Source organism: Vitis vinifera, chromosome 14 (genome assembly GCF_030704535.1).
Source record: "Vitis vinifera cultivar Pinot Noir 40024 chromosome 14, ASM3070453v1".
Classification (NCBI taxonomy): Eukaryota; Viridiplantae; Streptophyta; class Magnoliopsida; order Vitales; family Vitaceae; genus Vitis; species Vitis vinifera.
The window spans coordinates 28,375,936-28,393,299 of NC_081818.1; the positions used below are offsets into that span (position 1 = coordinate 28,375,936).

Consider the following 17,364-nt stretch of genomic DNA (forward strand, 5'->3'; position numbering starts at 1 on the left):
AAGGGAAAGATGCTTTCCTCTCTGGAATATGACTCTAGTTTATTGATCATAAATTAGTATGCTGGTGACTTGGATTTTGTCTCTTTCTTTGTGTAATCAGTATTCAGTCTTTACAGCTAGCATATAATTAGGAAGAAAAACTTTCTCCGGAAGTTCTTTACACATGGGGTTAATTGCTATTGTTGGATCCACCAACCTCCTCTCTTTTAGAATTGGAAACACCAGAGAAATAATTTCATTTTTGTCTACATATGATGCAACCCATTTTCAGGAGAGGCTGCATATTTTGTTTATGTCACTAGGCGGCCTAGTCTGAATCTTATCTTTACAATCTTTGCCTGGAAATGCGCAAAGGTAATGGCTTTATTACACCAGGCATGGCCCTGGAACACTTGCTTCCATCTGCCCAGCCTAACATATCTCCATGTTGGAATGGAACATATACTTGTTGGCCAAATGAATCCAGATCATGGGGGTCACTGAGATATGTTTGGTGATGGATGAGGTTGAGGGTATTGGGAGACTCGCATACGCTGTACTCTGGAATGCTGAAAGAGGGCTCGGTAAACCTTGGATGGGATTGGAAAGACTGAAGATATTGGTTGATGCTTGCCCGTCTTGCCTCAAGTTGCATTCTTTTCTTCTTCACTCTCTCCTTTTTGTGGGCATTCTGATGGCCTCCCAGCGCTTGCGAGTTTGCAAACTCTTTGCGACAGTACTGGCAAGCGTACCTCCTCTCTTTCAGCAACTTTGTTGAACTCTTTCCCTGGAGAGTTTTCTCCTTCCAAGGTGAAGGTGTGTTAGAGGAACTCAAACTTTCATCTCCTTCCTCTGACTCCACTGAACGCTTTCCATCATTTGCACATGGATTCACGTCAAAGCCAAACAATCTGAGTTTCTTCCCTTTGATTAGGGCTTTAGAGTAGAAACCCTCATCTCCAAAACTAGAAGAAAAAGGATTGGAAGCAGCAAGGCTATGCTCCAGCACACCTGTTTCCATCTCTGGGAGTATTGCTATATCTTGGAGAAACAATGCGGCTGCCTCCATTTTTATAGTGAGTTTGTTCCTATCCAGTGGAGCACTTCCACTTGAAACAGGGTTATCACTAGAATAATGGCAAAGGCAATGACGTATTGGACACAATTTAAGGAATAAAGAAGTCAGATTAAAGAAGCAGCCGTGTGATCCAGACATTGAAGGCCAACTTTTACATACTGTATATGATCCCCTATGGACCTGATCACAAAGGAATCCGATGATGGCTGATAACACGGGTAATGGATTAATGTCTTTTTACGTGCGATTTGTCAAATAAAAACACATATTCCATACTTGACAAAGGGGGAAATGACATAGCATTTGACAAAGGTCAAACAATGTGGGAATGCAATCCACTGAATGTAAGATCTCGAACTTTGCCACAAATCTCTCACCATATTCGATTGCATCATTCTCCACTCTTATCTTCATAGCAACAAATAAGTATAGGACACGAGATAAGTGAAAAACCAGACATTCTAATGGATTGATACAATGTTTCTGTGAGGTTATAAGTTCGAATTGCAGGTGCACGAAGAGAGACTCAAATTTCACATGGAACATTGTTCCATGGTTCCAAGTACTGAGGAAGGAATATTGGGTATCACACAATAGTGTGAATTGTGTTTGAGCCCCAGCCCCAGTTGCGGTGGGGAGAATACCTAAGAACCGAAAGAGAACCAACAAAAGGAAAAAAGAATATATTGCGTCCCATTAACCATAAACGCTTTCACACAGCATTGATAATGTTGTGTAATATTGGTGGGTTATCTGGCACTGAGTAAAGCTCCTTTGTAACTACAGCTCCACCAGATTTTTTACAAACGAGCTTTAGAAAACTTTGGATCTTGATCCTGTCACTAGAAGGAAAAAGGGCAAAGGAAACAAGACAGAAATAGGGGCTAGACAAGGGAATATTTGGAGTGGGACTGATGTAAGCATATATACTGATCAGGGTCTCCTCATAGATCTGAGCATATCTTCCAACTGAGACAAGGTAGAGCTATATTTTACATCCAAAAGCATATACTTACAGTTGAATTGAGTCCTCAGTTTACATTATAAAATTAGAAAGCCAAGATTATGCGGGATGTCCTCATTGGAGCCAACTATTGGAACAAATTGGCATGCTATGGACAACTACTCCACTGCGTTGCCTGCAAATTAAATTTTCCATCGGTGGCCTTCTTCCACATATCTGGTGCCACATAGCTCTTGAGACAACAAGGATTGCTCTAGACTTTGCCAGAAATGAGTGCCTCAAGAAATGCCCAGGAAAGTACAGTGATAAATTCTAACATGCCTTAACTCAGAGGTTCTTCCTTCCTTTCATCTATGACTAGGGAGTCTCTTTGATTTCAACCTTTTTAACACTCAAGCCTACGTTCTCCATTCCACCTTTGGAAGTCAATCTAATAGATCTCAGCTCTTGGGTGCATAAAAAATTGGCCTAAGGCCAAAGTTTTAACAACTTCAAGAAGAGGAAGGCACGACACCCCAAATCTTTGGAGGTCAGCCACTAGTATCATTTAGGACCTTGATTCACATCCCCATTGAATTTGGCTTTCTGTGTCCTTGTTTAAGTTCTCTTGGTTGTCTGTGCTTCCACAGAAGTTATTGTCTCCACTGAGCTTTAGCGATTCTCTCTTTAAACCATGTGATGATATCATGATTCATAAAGACACCCCTGTCTAAGTTCCAAGATTTTTAAATTCTACCTAATTCAACAGTTATCTATTTTGGCTTAACCAAGTTCTAAAACAATACTTTTTTTTTTGATAGAACCAAGTTCTAAAACAATTCTTCAAAGCCACAAAACTTAGGGAAGCTAGAAATCAAAATAGTCCAACATATACATCTTGGTTTACTCCCTTTCAGTCATTCAACTCAAATCGCAAATAGATCCCACAGCTTCAAAATCTGATGATTGACAATCAATGAAGTTCATTGAGATATCATCGCTTATATATCAAACGACCACACATATTGATGGAAACATTGCATCTTGGACAAGATAACTGCACCACCTCCCCTTTTTTCTGCATCATAGTTTTTAAGAAGGCTCGATTTGCATAAGCCAAGCAAGTAGTAAATACTTGATAAAAATAAGACCAAAAAGATGCTGATTATATTCAGTTAATCAAATAAAACAAAGAAACACCAAAACTACCATCCCATGATCACAATCAAAATGATGCTGAGAATCAATAAGAACTCCCAGCATCATATGATTTCCTTCGGATAAGAATCCAATCAATATGACGAAAGGCCCAAACAAATGGAACATGCTGAGTTAGGCCTTATCAACCAACAAATCCTAACATGTGACCTCTCCTTGTAGCCAACACCTGAGATCTTCCAGGCAAAGAATTGATCCTTATCCAACCAGTTTTACGGTATAATCAATCTCCTCCATTGAAGTAAAAGAAGAAAAAGGGAAAACATTCTCTAAAAGTGCAACATGAAGCATAAGATGTACATCAAAATTTTCAGCTATAATCTATCTCATTGTTGATATAACTAAACATGTAATAAAAATCCTACAATTATTATCTTCAAAGCAGTTCTCATTTATGGTTTTGCTTTCTCGTTTATGGTTTAACCATCTTAAGGCTCAAAACCTCTAAGATGTAACTCTTTATATTTATTCCAACCATGGCCCAGGAAATATCCAGTAAAACTATTTTGAAATGTTTAACAAATTGATACTAATCAAAGTTTAAATCACTAGGGGAAGTCGAGCAAAGATTTTGATTTTTGTGAATTCTGTTTTAGTTTGCTCTTCTGCATGATAATTGAGAGTTTTAAGATGATCTTCTTTCATCCTATTTCCTGATAAGTATTCCTTCAAGAAAGGCACCCAAGTACCAACAAAGTTCCTCATATTGATGGATATTAAAATTAAACAACTTCCAGACCACCTTGTGACTTTTGACATGCTGTTAATGGTAACTTGGAGTCCACTGAGGACGAAGATAAGCTGATTAACTTGGAGTCCACTGAGGATGAAGATAAGCTGATTTGGAAGGCTAACAATAGTGGGAATTCTTAGTGAAATCCTTCTATTCTATCTTGGAGTCGAATGGAGGGGTGTGTCTTTTCCCTTGAAGGTAGTATAGTGCTCTTGCGCCCCTTTAAAAGTGGGTATTTTTACTTGGGAGGGAGGCTATGTGGGAAAGGATGCTGACCTTAGATCAGCTTAAGAGAAGAGAATGGTTGTTGGGTAATCATTGTTGTTTATGTAAGAGTTCAGAAGAATCAACAAACTGCATGCTTATCCATTGTCAAAAGCCAAGGGGCTTTGGCATTTTTTGCTTTCTCTTCGATTCATCCCTTCTTCTATGAAACATTTGCTAAAGAGATCACACAGGGGTTTCATGAGCAAAAATAGAAGGAAGAATTGGAGGACAACTCCTCTTTGCTTGTTTTCTGATAGTTTGGCAAAAAGAAAATTGAAGATCCTTTGATAGAATTCAATGTTCAAATCAACCAATAAAAGACTCCTTTATTTGTACCCTATTCCAATGGACTAATCAACATATTCAAGATGACATTGTATCCTTTTTAGAATTCACCGATTGGTCAAGTGCTAGATAGGGGGAGTGTGTGCGATTGTGTGCATGTATGAGGTCAATTGTTTTTTTCCTGGTGTTTAGGCATCTTTTTGCATACCTCCCATGTACGTCAGATACGCCCCCCTCTTTTTGGATTGACACTTCTTATATACACTTGTTTGCCTATCGAAAAGAATATTTGACTTTATCTTGCTACCGGATAATCCAATATTTTCTATATTGCAAGAGGACTATTTAGTTTTCCTTCCCCCCTCTCTTTTCATCTTTCTTTTTCTGAACCTGTTTAGTAGGTCTTGCTTAGTTTTATTGTCATCTTAAAGATTGATTGGAATCATATATTATCAAGAAACCCAAAAAAAATACAGGAAAAAGAAAAGAAAAACTAGTCTGATGACAATGGAAGTTGGGTCCTCGGCAGTAAATGTGTACCCTAATGAAAGAAATAAGGTGCTAGATCAATACTACTTCAAATTTCCTCCCAATTTTTTTTGGATCAATGGTTTTCCCATCCTAGGTTTTGAAGCTGAGATCTTCACCCTCAATCTGTTTCCCATCATCTACTCCACAACTTCAACTCAACTTGCCACATTCAACATTTACACTACACTCAACAAGAACGTAATTTGTTGTTGATGTTTTTATTTGCCTTATCAGGGATGACACAAACTATTGACCACTGAGGATTTTTCCTATGCTAAGAGAACAAACTGGAAAACAGAGCAAGTCATATCCAAATTCCCCTGAAACAACAAAAAATGGCTTTCATTTCTTAAAACTTCAGCCTAACTTCTTCCAAATTTCATGTTTTCCCTTCTACTTCACTATAAAAATCTTCCTAATGTCATATTGTTCAGCTGTTAACATAAGGAAGAAAACATCAACAAAGAGATGACAGAACAAACATTTTCATACCAATATGAAAATTGGAGCAATTAAATTAAATTCTTTCACAGTAATGGTTAATCTTAGTCTGTGAGGAACAAAACTGTCTCGCTGTGTAATACAATGCTAAAGACAAAAACATATAAACATCTTCCACATACCGAGCAAAGCAGGCAGCAGATGAGCCACCGGTTGAACAGTAATTTTCCACACTGGCCAACTCTTGGAAGCTCTTATTTGCACCTTCATCATCAACTACTGGAGCGCAAAAACACAAACAAAGGGCACCACCAATACTTACAACCTGGAAAAAATAATTACAACCCCAAATCCACAAAAGAACCAAAAATCCCAACCACTGATCTTAGAACTCGGATGAGTTCACACTGGACCTGTCCTGTAGTGGCCAATACCTTGTTCGACTCACCAACCCTGAATCAAGCAATGCCTCCCAGTCCAGACCTTCCTCGGTTTTCTCCCTCATTATCTCCAGGATCTTCTTGGCCTTCTCTCTCGCCCGCTCACTCCCTATTTTCTCCACCCTCATCAATGTCTCCATAGCCCCTGCCTCTTTCGCCAGCCCCTTGAACCTCGACCCACCAAAGCTCAGTGCATATAGCGCTGCCAGGCAACTCTCCCGAATTGAGTCGGAGTCCAACTCATTCCCCCTCAACAACCCCACCAAACACTCCACTGCACCCGCATCCAGCATAGCTGTCCTCCCATCTGGGCAAGCAGCCAAGTTACAGAGCACCAGCAGGGCCCGACTCCATAAATGACCCGAATTCACCATGCCCATAAGGATCTGAACTGCCCCAAGTTTCACCAATTTGGTTCGATTGCTCTGAACGAGTGAGAGATGATAGAGAGCGAGTGCTGAGTCGTTCCGAGCTCGCTCACTCTCAGACCGAAGAGTGTGGAGAAGCGGCGGCAACGCGCCTAAAACTCCGATGGCGGTTTTGTTGGCGTCTTCTAGAGCTAAGCTGAAGAGTGCACCGGCAGCGTGGTCCTGCGCTTCAGGGAATCCCCCCTTCAAGACGTCGATCAACGGTGGAACGATCCCTGATCGTACGATTTTCACCTTGTTGATTTTCTCTAGGGAGAGGTTCACCAGAACTGCTACTGCGTTCACCTGAATTCCGGAGTATCTCGAGATGATCAACGATCGTAGCATTGAGAGCAGTCGAGGACTGCAGAGAGAAACCCTAGTTTCTTCGCCGGTTCTGGTGATCTTTCTCAGTGAAACCAAAGCTTCTTCTTGCTCGAAAACCTGAGGGCTCTTGAGCTTCGCGATGATGCCTTCGTCCTCCTCCGGCGAATCGGGGTTTAGGGTTTCAATCTCGGAAGAGGATGAAGAAGAATAGCAACTCGGCCGAGTCGCAAGGGGCAGAGGCGGAGTCGAACCGGTGGTGGTCACCGATTCCTGCGAGCTTGAGTAGAAGTGAGTGGAACGGCGATTCAAGTCAGTGATGGCGTGAGCGAACTTCAAAACAGGAGGAGTCTCTCCAACCGCTTTGATCAACTCCTTGTCCGAATCCTCGCTTTTGTTCTCTGCTTTCTGGGACGCCATAAGTGTACGGACGACCTTCTCTGCAGAGTCGAAGTCGAGTGGCTTGGGTCGGTCCACGGAACACTTGTCGCACCAGCTTAGAATGGTGGATTGTATGGCGAGGTTGGGAATGATTGTGGAGAAATCAGGCGAAGAACCCTCGGAGAGAGTGGGGTTAAACCCTAAAGCTTTACAGACCTGAACGCAGGCACGCTCGAACGTCTGGCCGGAAGAGACGATAACTGGGTCAGCCATTAGAGACCCAGAAATGGGACACAGAAACTCCTTGGGCGGTTCCTTGGACTGGCGTTTTGACGCATTGGAAGAAGAAGACGACTTGTAAAACACCCTCCACCTCTGCTTCCCATTACCCATCTCCTTACGACCTTCCTTTCCACAAACCCCTTTCCCCTCCTCTGGTTTATTCAAATACCTCAACAAAGCCTCCTGAAACTCCATAACTTCACTGAAAAACTCTCCCAACTATCATAACAGAAGCAGTATAGTTGTAGTCCCTGAAACAGAAAAAAAGGGTCATGGTGAACGTTGCTGTAGCCCATGTCAAAAGAGGATAAGCAAAGCGGAGAAATAGGGTTTTAGTTCATTTGAGTCCAAAAGAGATTTGGATTCAGTTCTACTTTCGGGAAAAAATCAGCCAACGAAAAAGAAGCCCTGACAATCTGGGGAACCAACCACTCCCTCTTTTCCTCCTTTGGCATTGGCCCTTTTGCAATTATCTCAGATCAATTCACTGCCCCCCTCACTGCTCCATCATTCTCGTCACCTTGATGACGTTCTTTACAATTATTATTATTATATCTCCAATAATTTAGTTTAGAAAAAAACCCTAAATTGTTCTTAAAAAGTTAAAATGAAGAACTCTATTCAAAAGCGATTTCCTTTTATTTGATGGCCATAATCAAATCACTCAATTGTGAGAGAATGAGACAAATTGAAACAGTTAAAAGGTGAAAACGAGTCCACAAATATTGATCAGTTCAGAGGAATGATCATGAAGCAATCATTGATAACCGCAAAATTGGGTTTTTGCAACCCACTGGAGGATGGGTGAGCCCCAAATGCCCAAATCCCCAAATCCCCATTCATAAGACCTCATCTCCATTTTGGTATGCATTTCTTTAATGGGTTAATGCTGTACTCACTTGTTATTTATGGTAAATGACTGAGGAAGAATTTCTACGTTCAGGGGGAGCTGCTTGATGAGAATTGGCATACTGGCATAGACGTGCCGAATTCTTCATGGAGAAAAAGGTATTTTCTTATGATCAATAAAGGTTTCATTCAGTGATTTGAAAAAGAGGCTTTTTATTATGTGGAGGGTATGTGGCTTTGTCTGCAGGCTCTGGACCAATCAATCTCATAAAGAGACCCTGTTGATTCTAAAAGTTCAAAGAACAGAGGCAATTAGTTGTCCCTTTTTCCTAAAATTTTGAGTGGAAGAATGGGTCTGACCACCCTGCAATGGACATGCAAGGTGAAAGATACCATCACAGATGAGTTGCAGAAAACAAAACCAGGAGGAAACATCGTAAAAACCCTAGGAAGGAAAAATGATAATAAAAGAAACATACATTTAATCCAAGAGAGAGATCCATTTCTCCATAGATGAATGGCAGCAAAAGAATTGGGTAGCCATTAAATTGAACTTCAACGACAAACTTAGTAAATTGCATACATGTAAAGAGACATTAACCAGAATGGGATTTATTATTTATTATTTATTATTTATTATTTAATTTTTTTGTGATTAGAATATCACATTTATAGAAGATGAGTAGATAGAGTTTTATGGAAATTTTGTTGCACAAAATAAGTGGAGAGGATAGAACTTGAATATAAAAAGAAAAAGGAAATTGAAAAAGAGAGAAAATTTAAAATTTAAAAAAAAAAACAAAAAAAATTCGTATATTTAATCAATAGGAATCAATGATTGAATGTAAATAAAGATTAAAAAAAAAAGCATTTAATTACCACCTAAAGTGAGAAAATTATGATAAAGACTAAAGTGAAATTTTTTAGCTGCAACAGTTTGCTTAGTGGTTAAGGGATCTTTTAGAATGGACATTATCTTTTGTGGGTTTTTCTAGGCTGGCTGATACCTACCTTTTCTTTCACAAAAGTGATTCTCTTTCCCTAAACCTGCCCTTCAGTTGGAGGCCTCACTCCTCAGTCCTCACATTCTATTCTACTCCTTAAAGCATACTGACATCATAATGGCAGATACTGCCATGGAACTCAGTGGGCAGCAGGGATGATTTGGACACCGTAAAATGTCAGCTTCATTCACAAGTGGGTGTTGATCTTTCAGCCTATAAATACTTTATGTTCACACTCTGATTTTTCTCTTTTCTTTTCTTTTCTTTCTTTTAAATATATAAAGCAATAATTATAATTTTTGTTTTCCTTGGAACTTTTTGAAAGAGTTGAAGGAATATTAATAACTTTTGGCATATACCTTATGTTTGCCATGTACTGAATGGGTTGGTTTATGGCCATCAAGTTGTGTCTTTTATTGTGGACTTGGTTGCTTCTCAACCATACTCTTCTATCATGAATATGATTGAAGGTAAGTTTTACTGGTCTCTTGTTGGTAATAGTCTTCTATTGTGAACACGATTGAAGGTTTGAAATTTGAGTTCAATCCTTCTTATCTTCATTTCTATCACGGGCTATGATGAAAAGTGGTGATTTGAAGGTTTATATATATAGAATATCACGCAGCAAATGAACGAAATGTGCGTTCACACTGTTTCACGTGTGAACACCTTTTCTTTTTCTTTTTTTTAAGGTTTAAGTTTTGTGGGCCTCCTTGATTTACTTTGTTATTTTTAAATCTTATTATATGTGGGGTCTCTCCTACTTTGTAGACAGAGGGAATTGGATTCCCCACTTTTACATATAAGGGCCCGCACAAAGTTGGGCCTAGAGAGTGCAGGGCCCAGGTCCATGCGTTATGGGCGCAATTTGTGTGGATTGAATATTGGCCCACAAATTTGACCCGTTGCTTGGCTACCGTCCGAGGGTTGGCTGAGAAACAGATGGAAGTTTCGAGAAGAGTCAGGATTGGGCCTTGGCTTCGGCGCCAAGAAACCCCAAACCCATATAAACTTACGTAGCTAATGGATGAATATTTTCATTCATTATTCAGACTGAAAAACAAGGAGAGAGATGGGAGAAGGAACAGAGGCTTTTCCAGATCTTGGAAGACACTGTCAACGTTCAGATTGCAATCAACTCGATTTTCTGCCGTTCAAATGTGATGGGTGTCACCAGGTATTTGTTTCCTTTCCATATTATTCTCGTTTGGTTGCTGAGAAAATCTGAGGGTTTAAGTTTGGATGCCTAATTGGTTATTGAATGAAATCGCATGCATGGGAATACATTATATGCAGGTGTTTTGCTTAGAACACAGAACATACAAGTCCCACGAGTGCCCCAAACCAGAACCCAACAGCAGGAAGGTGGTGGTGTGCGAAACCTGTTCGACATCGATCGAAACCACAGGGCGAGATGAAAAAGAAGAGAAGGCCATGTTAGAGAGGCATGAGAAGTCAGGGGACTGCGACCCGTCAAAGAAAAAGAAGCCAATTTGCCCAGTTCGGAGGTGCAAGGAGGTACTCACCTTCTCAAATACAAGTACCTGCAAAACTTGTCAACTCAACTTCTGCCTCAAGCATCGGTTCCCCATTGAACATGCTTGCAAGCAACGGTTGCCATCCTCGACAACGGGGGCTAAAGAGCGGTGGAGCGACAAGTTCTTGGCGGCGTTGGGGGCTAGGATTGGGAACGATTGCGCCAAGAATGGTGGGCGGACGGTGTCCCCACCTGGTACCAGTCATCCTGTCAAAGCGTGTTGAGATTTTATATGATTTGTACATTTTGTTGATTATAATTTATATGCATTGTTACCACCAGATGTTATATTGGAACCAATGTTGAATTCAACAAGATGAAGGTTTATGGTATTATATGGTAAGCAACTGCACTATATGAAAGGCCCCATTAGAATCTGACACTTATCATATAGATGAAAATTTTCAGAAACCAAAGACATGTACAAAATGAATCATCCAGATTCAACCGCAGACTGAATTTACATGCATTTTGCATTCATGCACCTGGGATCCAGGCAATTTTCTCTCTTCCTTTCACCAAGTGGGAGGTAGAGGAAGTATATTCAACAGTAGAGCATGGGCTATGGAGACCAAATAAAATATGTGAATCATGAGCCGTGGACAACAATGAAATGATCTTTTACAAAGCTACAATTCAATGCCTCGTTTGTTTTTCACCTTGTTCCAAATAATCAATTCACATACATTCTTGTCAGCATTAATTTCTCAAAGCAATTGAATTTTTGTAAGGACAGAAATTTTCAATTGATACAACATCCAATCCCTTTTAAACCCTAACTTCAAAAAGGAATACACCCATTCCAATTTTTGGATCAGACTTCTCTCAAGAGTACAGACACAAGAAAAAGTAGCTCTTTACAAATGCAGCTGAGTTATGGAGTCATGGGGGTTGTCGTCTAGAACGTGACAAGAGAGCAAGAAGAATCTTCTTTCTTGGACCCTGCAAATCAAACAGCCCTGTAAGCAGCAGATACCCAACTCGTCCCCAAGGGAAAAACTATGTATTAACTTGTAATATCCTAGCATTTCATGGTACCAAGCTGGCAGGAAGTCATGCATGCAGTGCAGTGTGGCAATTCAAACTGATACATATACTAATAATGAGAATGATACCTCACCACTTCATGATAGATGGATGGGGAAGATATACAAGATTAGAGTAATGATAAGCAGCTAACATAGCAGTTGCCACTGTCCGCACATGGCTTTCAGGAAGAGAAAATGAAATTCAAAAGCTTGGACCACATTTGCTTCCCACAAAGGAGCCTATTGCTTAATTTCAGGCCTTCATAATGCTCAAATGACACTTAAATAGACAATGAATGCATATTCAATTGACAATTAGATAGTTGCATGAGACACATGATACTGTGGACAGATGAAATACACCAGCTCGGCAATAAAATTTATATTCACAATGGGAAAAAGGATAAACCAGAAAAAAAAAAAGGGATGATAATAGTTTCATAGAACAGTAGAAATATTCAGAAATGAAAATACCATTGGAATTCCCATCTCTTTAAGGTCATTGTCCCCCATCTGCTTCAAAGCAGTCATATCCACCTGCAAATTTTGTGAAACATTTCCTAAATCCACTGACAATAAGGAAAAGATGGTATATTTATATTTCTAGGGAGCTTTGCTACATCATGAATATTAAAGAATAAACACTAGAGCAGATACTATGTGCTCTTCCATTTGTCCAGAAATGGCAGCTTATATTTTATTCAAATGAAACCCCCATAAGAGAGGCATCTAAATCCTACTATGGAAGATTCATCTCCAATCATCATCTTTTTCGGACATCTGACAAAAGAAGCAAATTACTTACCTCCTCAGCTTGAAAATTAATGACATATTTCTCCAAACCAAGTGAATGCAACAAGCTACTGACATTTACAGGTTCATTACCCTGTAATAAGCAAAAAAGACATGACGAAAAGAAGAATAAAGAGGCTCAAAGGTAACATTTCAAAACAAAAATATTACAACCACAGACATCATACTGGCATATTAAGAGTTCCATCTATTCGTCAATTATAGGTATGATTTAGATCATCTAAAGATGAAAAGCAACAAAGGAATTAGTCTAAGCTAAAAATCCAGCTGATTTTAATCAACTTAACAGGGAAGTAAACAATGTCATCTTAACATAACTAGACCAAATTGCCTATCAAAAAAGAAAAATGGAAAAAAAAAAAAAAAAAAAGGAAAAACACCAGGCCAAAGTGCTACCAGGCTAACATTCATACTTAATCCTCACTGAGCCAAGTTGCAAACCATATTAGTTTCAGTTTTGACAGACAAACAGAAAATTCATAAACACCTTAACAATTCATCATCCATAAGTATACAGCATGCAAGATGTAAAGAACTAGTGCCAAAAAGTACAATAACATTTGGAATTATATTAGGCCACGCCTCATTTAAGCATCAGTGCAAAACCCAACATCAGATGTATCTAAGATGAGAGATACTGTCTTGGAAATCAACAAAAACAGGTAATTCCATGAAATCTGTCCTCCAAAAGAAAAAGTAGTGTCAAATGCCTATCAAAAAAAATAAAGAAAAAAAGAAAAAGTTGCGTCAATACCAATGATTAATCTATTAACCTAGTTTCCACATGCAGATCTCTTAGATTGGACCCAATGTTAATTATCGATCCTATATAGAAAATCATCTGATCCAATGTTTATCAAGATCATAAAACTGGAAAAAGAAGAATCCATTTTCAATTAAGTATGACACAAGCATAAACATGTATAAAAAGTACCAAAATGGTGTAGCATAAACTAGAGGAGTGTCGTTTAAATGACAATTCCATTCAAATCATTAGCATTGCTTGTGTCTGATATATCAAAACCTGATAAGTATAATTTCTAAACCAAACCAATAAATGTGAACAAATATTGTCCCTATCAGCCTGCTGTATTAGCAGTAAGCCAACGTGATTGTTGAGCCCAAAAAAAGTTTTAGTTAACAAAAGGAAAATACTAGTACCATATATGAGTTTTTCGGCATGGCGCCACCTGCTAGTGGAAGTCGAGTGGCTGCCTTTGTAGTTTCAAGGGTTGCTTTCATTGTAAGTGGGGCTGAGCCTGTCGATCTAGGAGGATCAAGAACATTACTACTCAAAAACCGTCCAGTTCTTGAAGCATCAATTGCTCTCACTGATGAAACTTGCCTCAGTTTATCGATATTCCTTGGTGGTGACAGCCCCCTAGAACTTTTGAAAATTCTTTCTGGTGATCTAGATCTGAATCCATCCCTGCTCCAAGAAGAGTAAGATCTTCCCAAAGAGTCCACCTGGAGCAAATCATCTGCGCTTCCGACACGGGGAGTCCGTCTCAAAAGACTGCTTCCATTTGGTTCAGACCTTTGCTGCATCATTTTATTGTTTGCTGCAGGCCGAACTGTTCTTGACAGGTTCTCACGCAAGTCCATCCTTTCATGCACTTCAACATCACCCCTTGTTTGCCTAGATTGTTTCTTGCGCATCAATGTAAATCGGAGGTCATTTGGACCAGCATGGAAATCTTCAGTTATTAAGTTGCCAAAGTCAATGTTAGCAAAGCACATAAGGGAAAAAATCTATAAAACATAACTACAGCTTTTAAAATCCACTCCAGCCTTACCTGCACTCCGCGTGCCTTCATCCCCTCGGTGTCTGGAAAATGGTATTCAACCCATCAATATCAAATCAAAGAACATCTTGTGACTACCAATTACAAACAAAAAGAACACTCACATTAAGGATACCACAATCAAAAACATTTACTTCTGTTTGAAAGAAAAGAGATTTCTGTGTTAGATTTTATTTACAAAGCTTAGATGTGTTCCAAAACTAAAAATGCATAGATTAAAATCTCATAATGTTCCTAGGGCTGCAACTTGGGTGGGTTGATCGGGTTAATGACTAACCCAAATGCAATTCAAATTAAGAAACAATCAACCCAAGTTCAACCCTACCCAACCTCTAAACCAAGCTACTTAACCCAAGCTCAACCCAACCTCATTTTTCTAAACTCATGTTGAATTTAGGTTTTTCAAGTTAAGACTCTGGTTGATCAGGTTGGTTGGATTACATAATTCAAAATTCATCCATGATATTTTTTAAAACATTTTTCTGTATATTTATATGAAATTTAAATAGTAAATAGGACCATATTCAAGATAGCAACAAAAAATAAACGTAAATTTATATATTTCCTAAAAAAATAAAAATATATACAATGTAATATAATTTGATATTTTTTTCTTAAAATATTAAAAAATGAATATTATTATATAAGATAATATGCATTATAAATATTATAAAAACATTAAATCAAGTTTCGGTTGGGCTTGGGTTGTCCGAACCTTGACCTAAGCCCAAACCCAAATTGAGTTTGGGTTTAAAAAATCTAACCCAAGCTCAACCCAAATATTAAAAATAATTGTCTAAAGCCGCCCAAATGTTGGATTGTGTCCAGGTTGGGGCGTGTTGGGCCAACTCGTCCAAGTTACACCCCTAAATGTTCCACGATCCAGAAATTGTAAATCTGCTTCAATATCCAATAATGTTCAATGAAAATGAGAATGCATATATCAGAATTATGAAGTATGATCAACTATTAGAGCACCAAAATTACATTATTTAAATTAAGCTACTTCTGACAAACAGAAGAACGCACCTCTTACTCATTGACAACGAGGAAGAATCCACATTACTCCCCAATCTATCTCTTATTGACCGTTTGCTTCCAGACATTTTCCGATCATCATCAACATCATCAGATATTGCTCCTCCCCTCTTTACCACTTTCTAAAAATTGAAAAAGAATACAAATGCACACTTATTTTATACTCTGGTTGTTGATACAACTGAGAAAAAGAAAATAAATAAATTGGGTTTCTGATCATTTTTAACCCTGCTCCAAAGAAAAATGGTAGTTGAGTTGATTTTTTAATTTTACAGACCAGAACAGCAGAAAATACAGTGATTGGGTTCTTTTTCTTTTCTGTTTTTTTACCCCTCACATGTCAGCAACCAAACAAAGCTGCTAAAAATGTATTGAAGCCAGAAAATAAGGTACTTATGTGAAACTTCAGCTCGAAGGACCAGGAATGATTTCAAAACAGACACAGCATGATATAGAGTAGCATTATGGCGAAATTGCCTGATTTGCAGACTCAAATCACACAACCATCGATTATGTGAATAATTAGATGTCTAAAACAAGTGGTTCCAAATTGGCCCCTTCACCAAAATCCCAACCCCAAATGAAAAAAAAAAAAAAACTCTTAACTGATCTGAGAATATTGAATGCTCAGTTTTGCTGCAGAGAAGCAAAGAAAAAACAAACAGAAACTAAAAACTATTTACAACCGTGCACTTAACCGCAAACTTAGCTAACCAAACTAAAATGCTCCATCAACGAAACCCTAACCCTACCAAACTGAAGACTAAATTCACCTTAGAATTGATAGCAAAATACAGGACCACAAAAAGAAAAGAAACACACAAATTTCCGAATCTCAGAAATTTCCCTCTTCTGGAGCCTGACCAAAACAAATCTCCCCACCCAACGGAACCTAAAACCGAAATCAGAAAAAGAATAACCAGTAGATTTCAAAATTTTATCTTCGACTCATTTCTTCCCCCTGAGCTTTCTCGACAACCAAACCAAACAGACGGAAAAAGAATCACAAAAAAAAAAAAAAAAAAAAAAATCCAGAGAGAATGTACCTGTCCAGTGCGGCCAAGGGTTATGGTGACCTGAGGCTTCGACATTTCTCCTCAGACCCAACTCGATCCGGGGGAAAGAGAGAGAATCTAGTATTATATGTATGGAAGGAATGAAAATTGGGGGAGAAAATCACAGGGTTACCGCCTTGGAAAAGTAGCTGAAACCCTAGCTACGGAAATGATGCAGGAGCAGAACAGCGTCGGCTTCCTTGTGGGCTCCGGGTCACGCCTCTTTTTTCTTTAGCACGCGCCACGCGCCACGCGCTACGCGCTCTCCGCCTCTCAGGTCTCTCAACTCCGTCAAAATGCCTCCGAGGAGCCCATGTCTGAATATGACATCATATCACTCCCCCTTCCTAGACTCCAAAATAATATCTGATTAAAAATGATATCATCTCTGAATTTGTTTGTGTTTGGCTACGAAGAATACGAGGAAAAAAAATCGAGGGAAAGAAAATATATATATATATATAATTAAAAATTTAATTTTCTTACTATCTTTTTTCTTTCTTTTGATTCTTTTCATAAACCAAACGTAGTGCTAAGTGTGTTTTTGGTTATGAAAAAAAGGAAATATGGAAGGAGTCTTGGAGGAGAAGAAAGGTCTTGGTGGTGGAAACGGCTGGAATGATTCATGAAAGACTTCTTTTTCTTTGAAAGTTGCAGGGAAAAGAATTTGATTAGAAGTGTTGAAAGTTGAAACCGCGGCCTAAGCAAAATTTTAGAGGTGACTTTGTTTCCCAAACTTACATGCAAAGGAAAGAGTGAGAAAATTTCTGAGAAATTAAGGTTTACAATTTTTTTTCCTTATTTTAATGTTAATAAAAATATTTCTTTTTAAAAAATGGGATATATTTTCTATTTTTTGGTTTTAGAATAAAAAATAGTATTAATTTTATATAAGATATAGAAATTGTGATGGGAGAGTTATAGTA

General features: G+C 38.7%; 4 protein-coding genes across 8 annotated transcripts; 1 reads left to right on the forward strand and 3 right to left on the reverse strand.

The window, feature by feature from the left end:
• Positions 1-15: 15 nt before the first annotated feature.
• Positions 16-1,359, reverse strand: LOC100852925 (uncharacterized). The gene has a single exon (XM_059742900.1). It carries the CDS (start codon positions 1,193-1,195, stop codon positions 326-328), a length of 870 nt encoding a protein of 289 aa, XP_059598883.1. The 5' UTR covers positions 1,196-1,359; the 3' UTR covers positions 16-325.
• A 4,144-nt stretch (positions 1,360-5,503) lies between these two features.
• On the reverse strand, positions 5,504-8,717 carry LOC100255877 (U-box domain-containing protein 40). 3 transcript variants are annotated; one of them, XM_019224880.2, is made up of 2 exons: positions 8,638-8,717; positions 5,504-7,560 (listed from the first exon to the last, which is right to left on the reverse strand). In XM_019224880.2, the coding sequence occupies exon 2, from the start codon at positions 7,502-7,504 to the stop codon at positions 5,861-5,863; it is 1,644 nt and encodes a 547-aa protein (XP_019080425.1). In that variant the 5' UTR covers positions 7,505-7,560; positions 8,638-8,717; the 3' UTR covers positions 5,504-5,860. The 3 variants fall into 3 exon arrangements, with proteins under 3 accessions (XP_019080425.1, XP_019080424.1, XP_002280597.2); XM_019224879.1 differs by lacking the exon at positions 8,638-8,717 and adding an exon at positions 8,209-8,303; XM_002280561.5 differs by lacking the exon at positions 8,638-8,717 and adding an exon at positions 7,739-7,825.
• On the forward strand, positions 8,126-11,034 carry LOC100245574 (zinc finger AN1 domain-containing stress-associated protein 12). 2 transcript variants are annotated; one of them, XM_010662668.3, is made up of 4 exons: positions 8,126-8,172; positions 8,253-8,317; positions 10,215-10,339; positions 10,459-11,034. In XM_010662668.3, the coding sequence occupies exons 3-4, from the start codon at positions 10,235-10,237 to the stop codon at positions 10,921-10,923; spliced, it is 570 nt and encodes a 189-aa protein (XP_010660970.1). In that variant the 5' UTR covers positions 8,126-8,172; positions 8,253-8,317; positions 10,215-10,234; the 3' UTR covers positions 10,924-11,034. The 2 variants fall into 2 exon arrangements, with proteins under 2 accessions (XP_010660970.1, XP_059598884.1); XM_059742901.1 differs by lacking the exons at positions 8,126-8,172; positions 8,253-8,317 and adding an exon at positions 8,361-9,355.
• Positions 11,035-11,298: 264 nt separating this feature from the next.
• LOC100250700 (uncharacterized) lies at positions 11,299-17,125 on the reverse strand. Of its 2 annotated transcripts, XM_019224881.2 has the most exons (9): positions 16,925-17,125; positions 16,430-16,785; positions 15,375-15,505; positions 14,337-14,368; positions 13,886-14,237; positions 13,702-13,807; positions 12,533-12,613; positions 12,202-12,264; positions 11,299-11,641 (listed from the first exon to the last, which is right to left on the reverse strand). In XM_019224881.2, the coding sequence occupies exons 2-9, from the start codon at positions 16,472-16,474 to the stop codon at positions 11,582-11,584; spliced, it is 870 nt and encodes a 289-aa protein (XP_019080426.1). In that variant the 5' UTR covers positions 16,475-16,785; positions 16,925-17,125; the 3' UTR covers positions 11,299-11,581. The 2 variants fall into 2 exon arrangements, with proteins under 2 accessions (XP_019080426.1, XP_002280628.1); XM_002280592.5 differs by having other exon boundaries at positions 13,702-14,237; positions 16,925-17,123.
• Between the last annotated feature and the right edge of the window lie 239 nt (positions 17,126-17,364).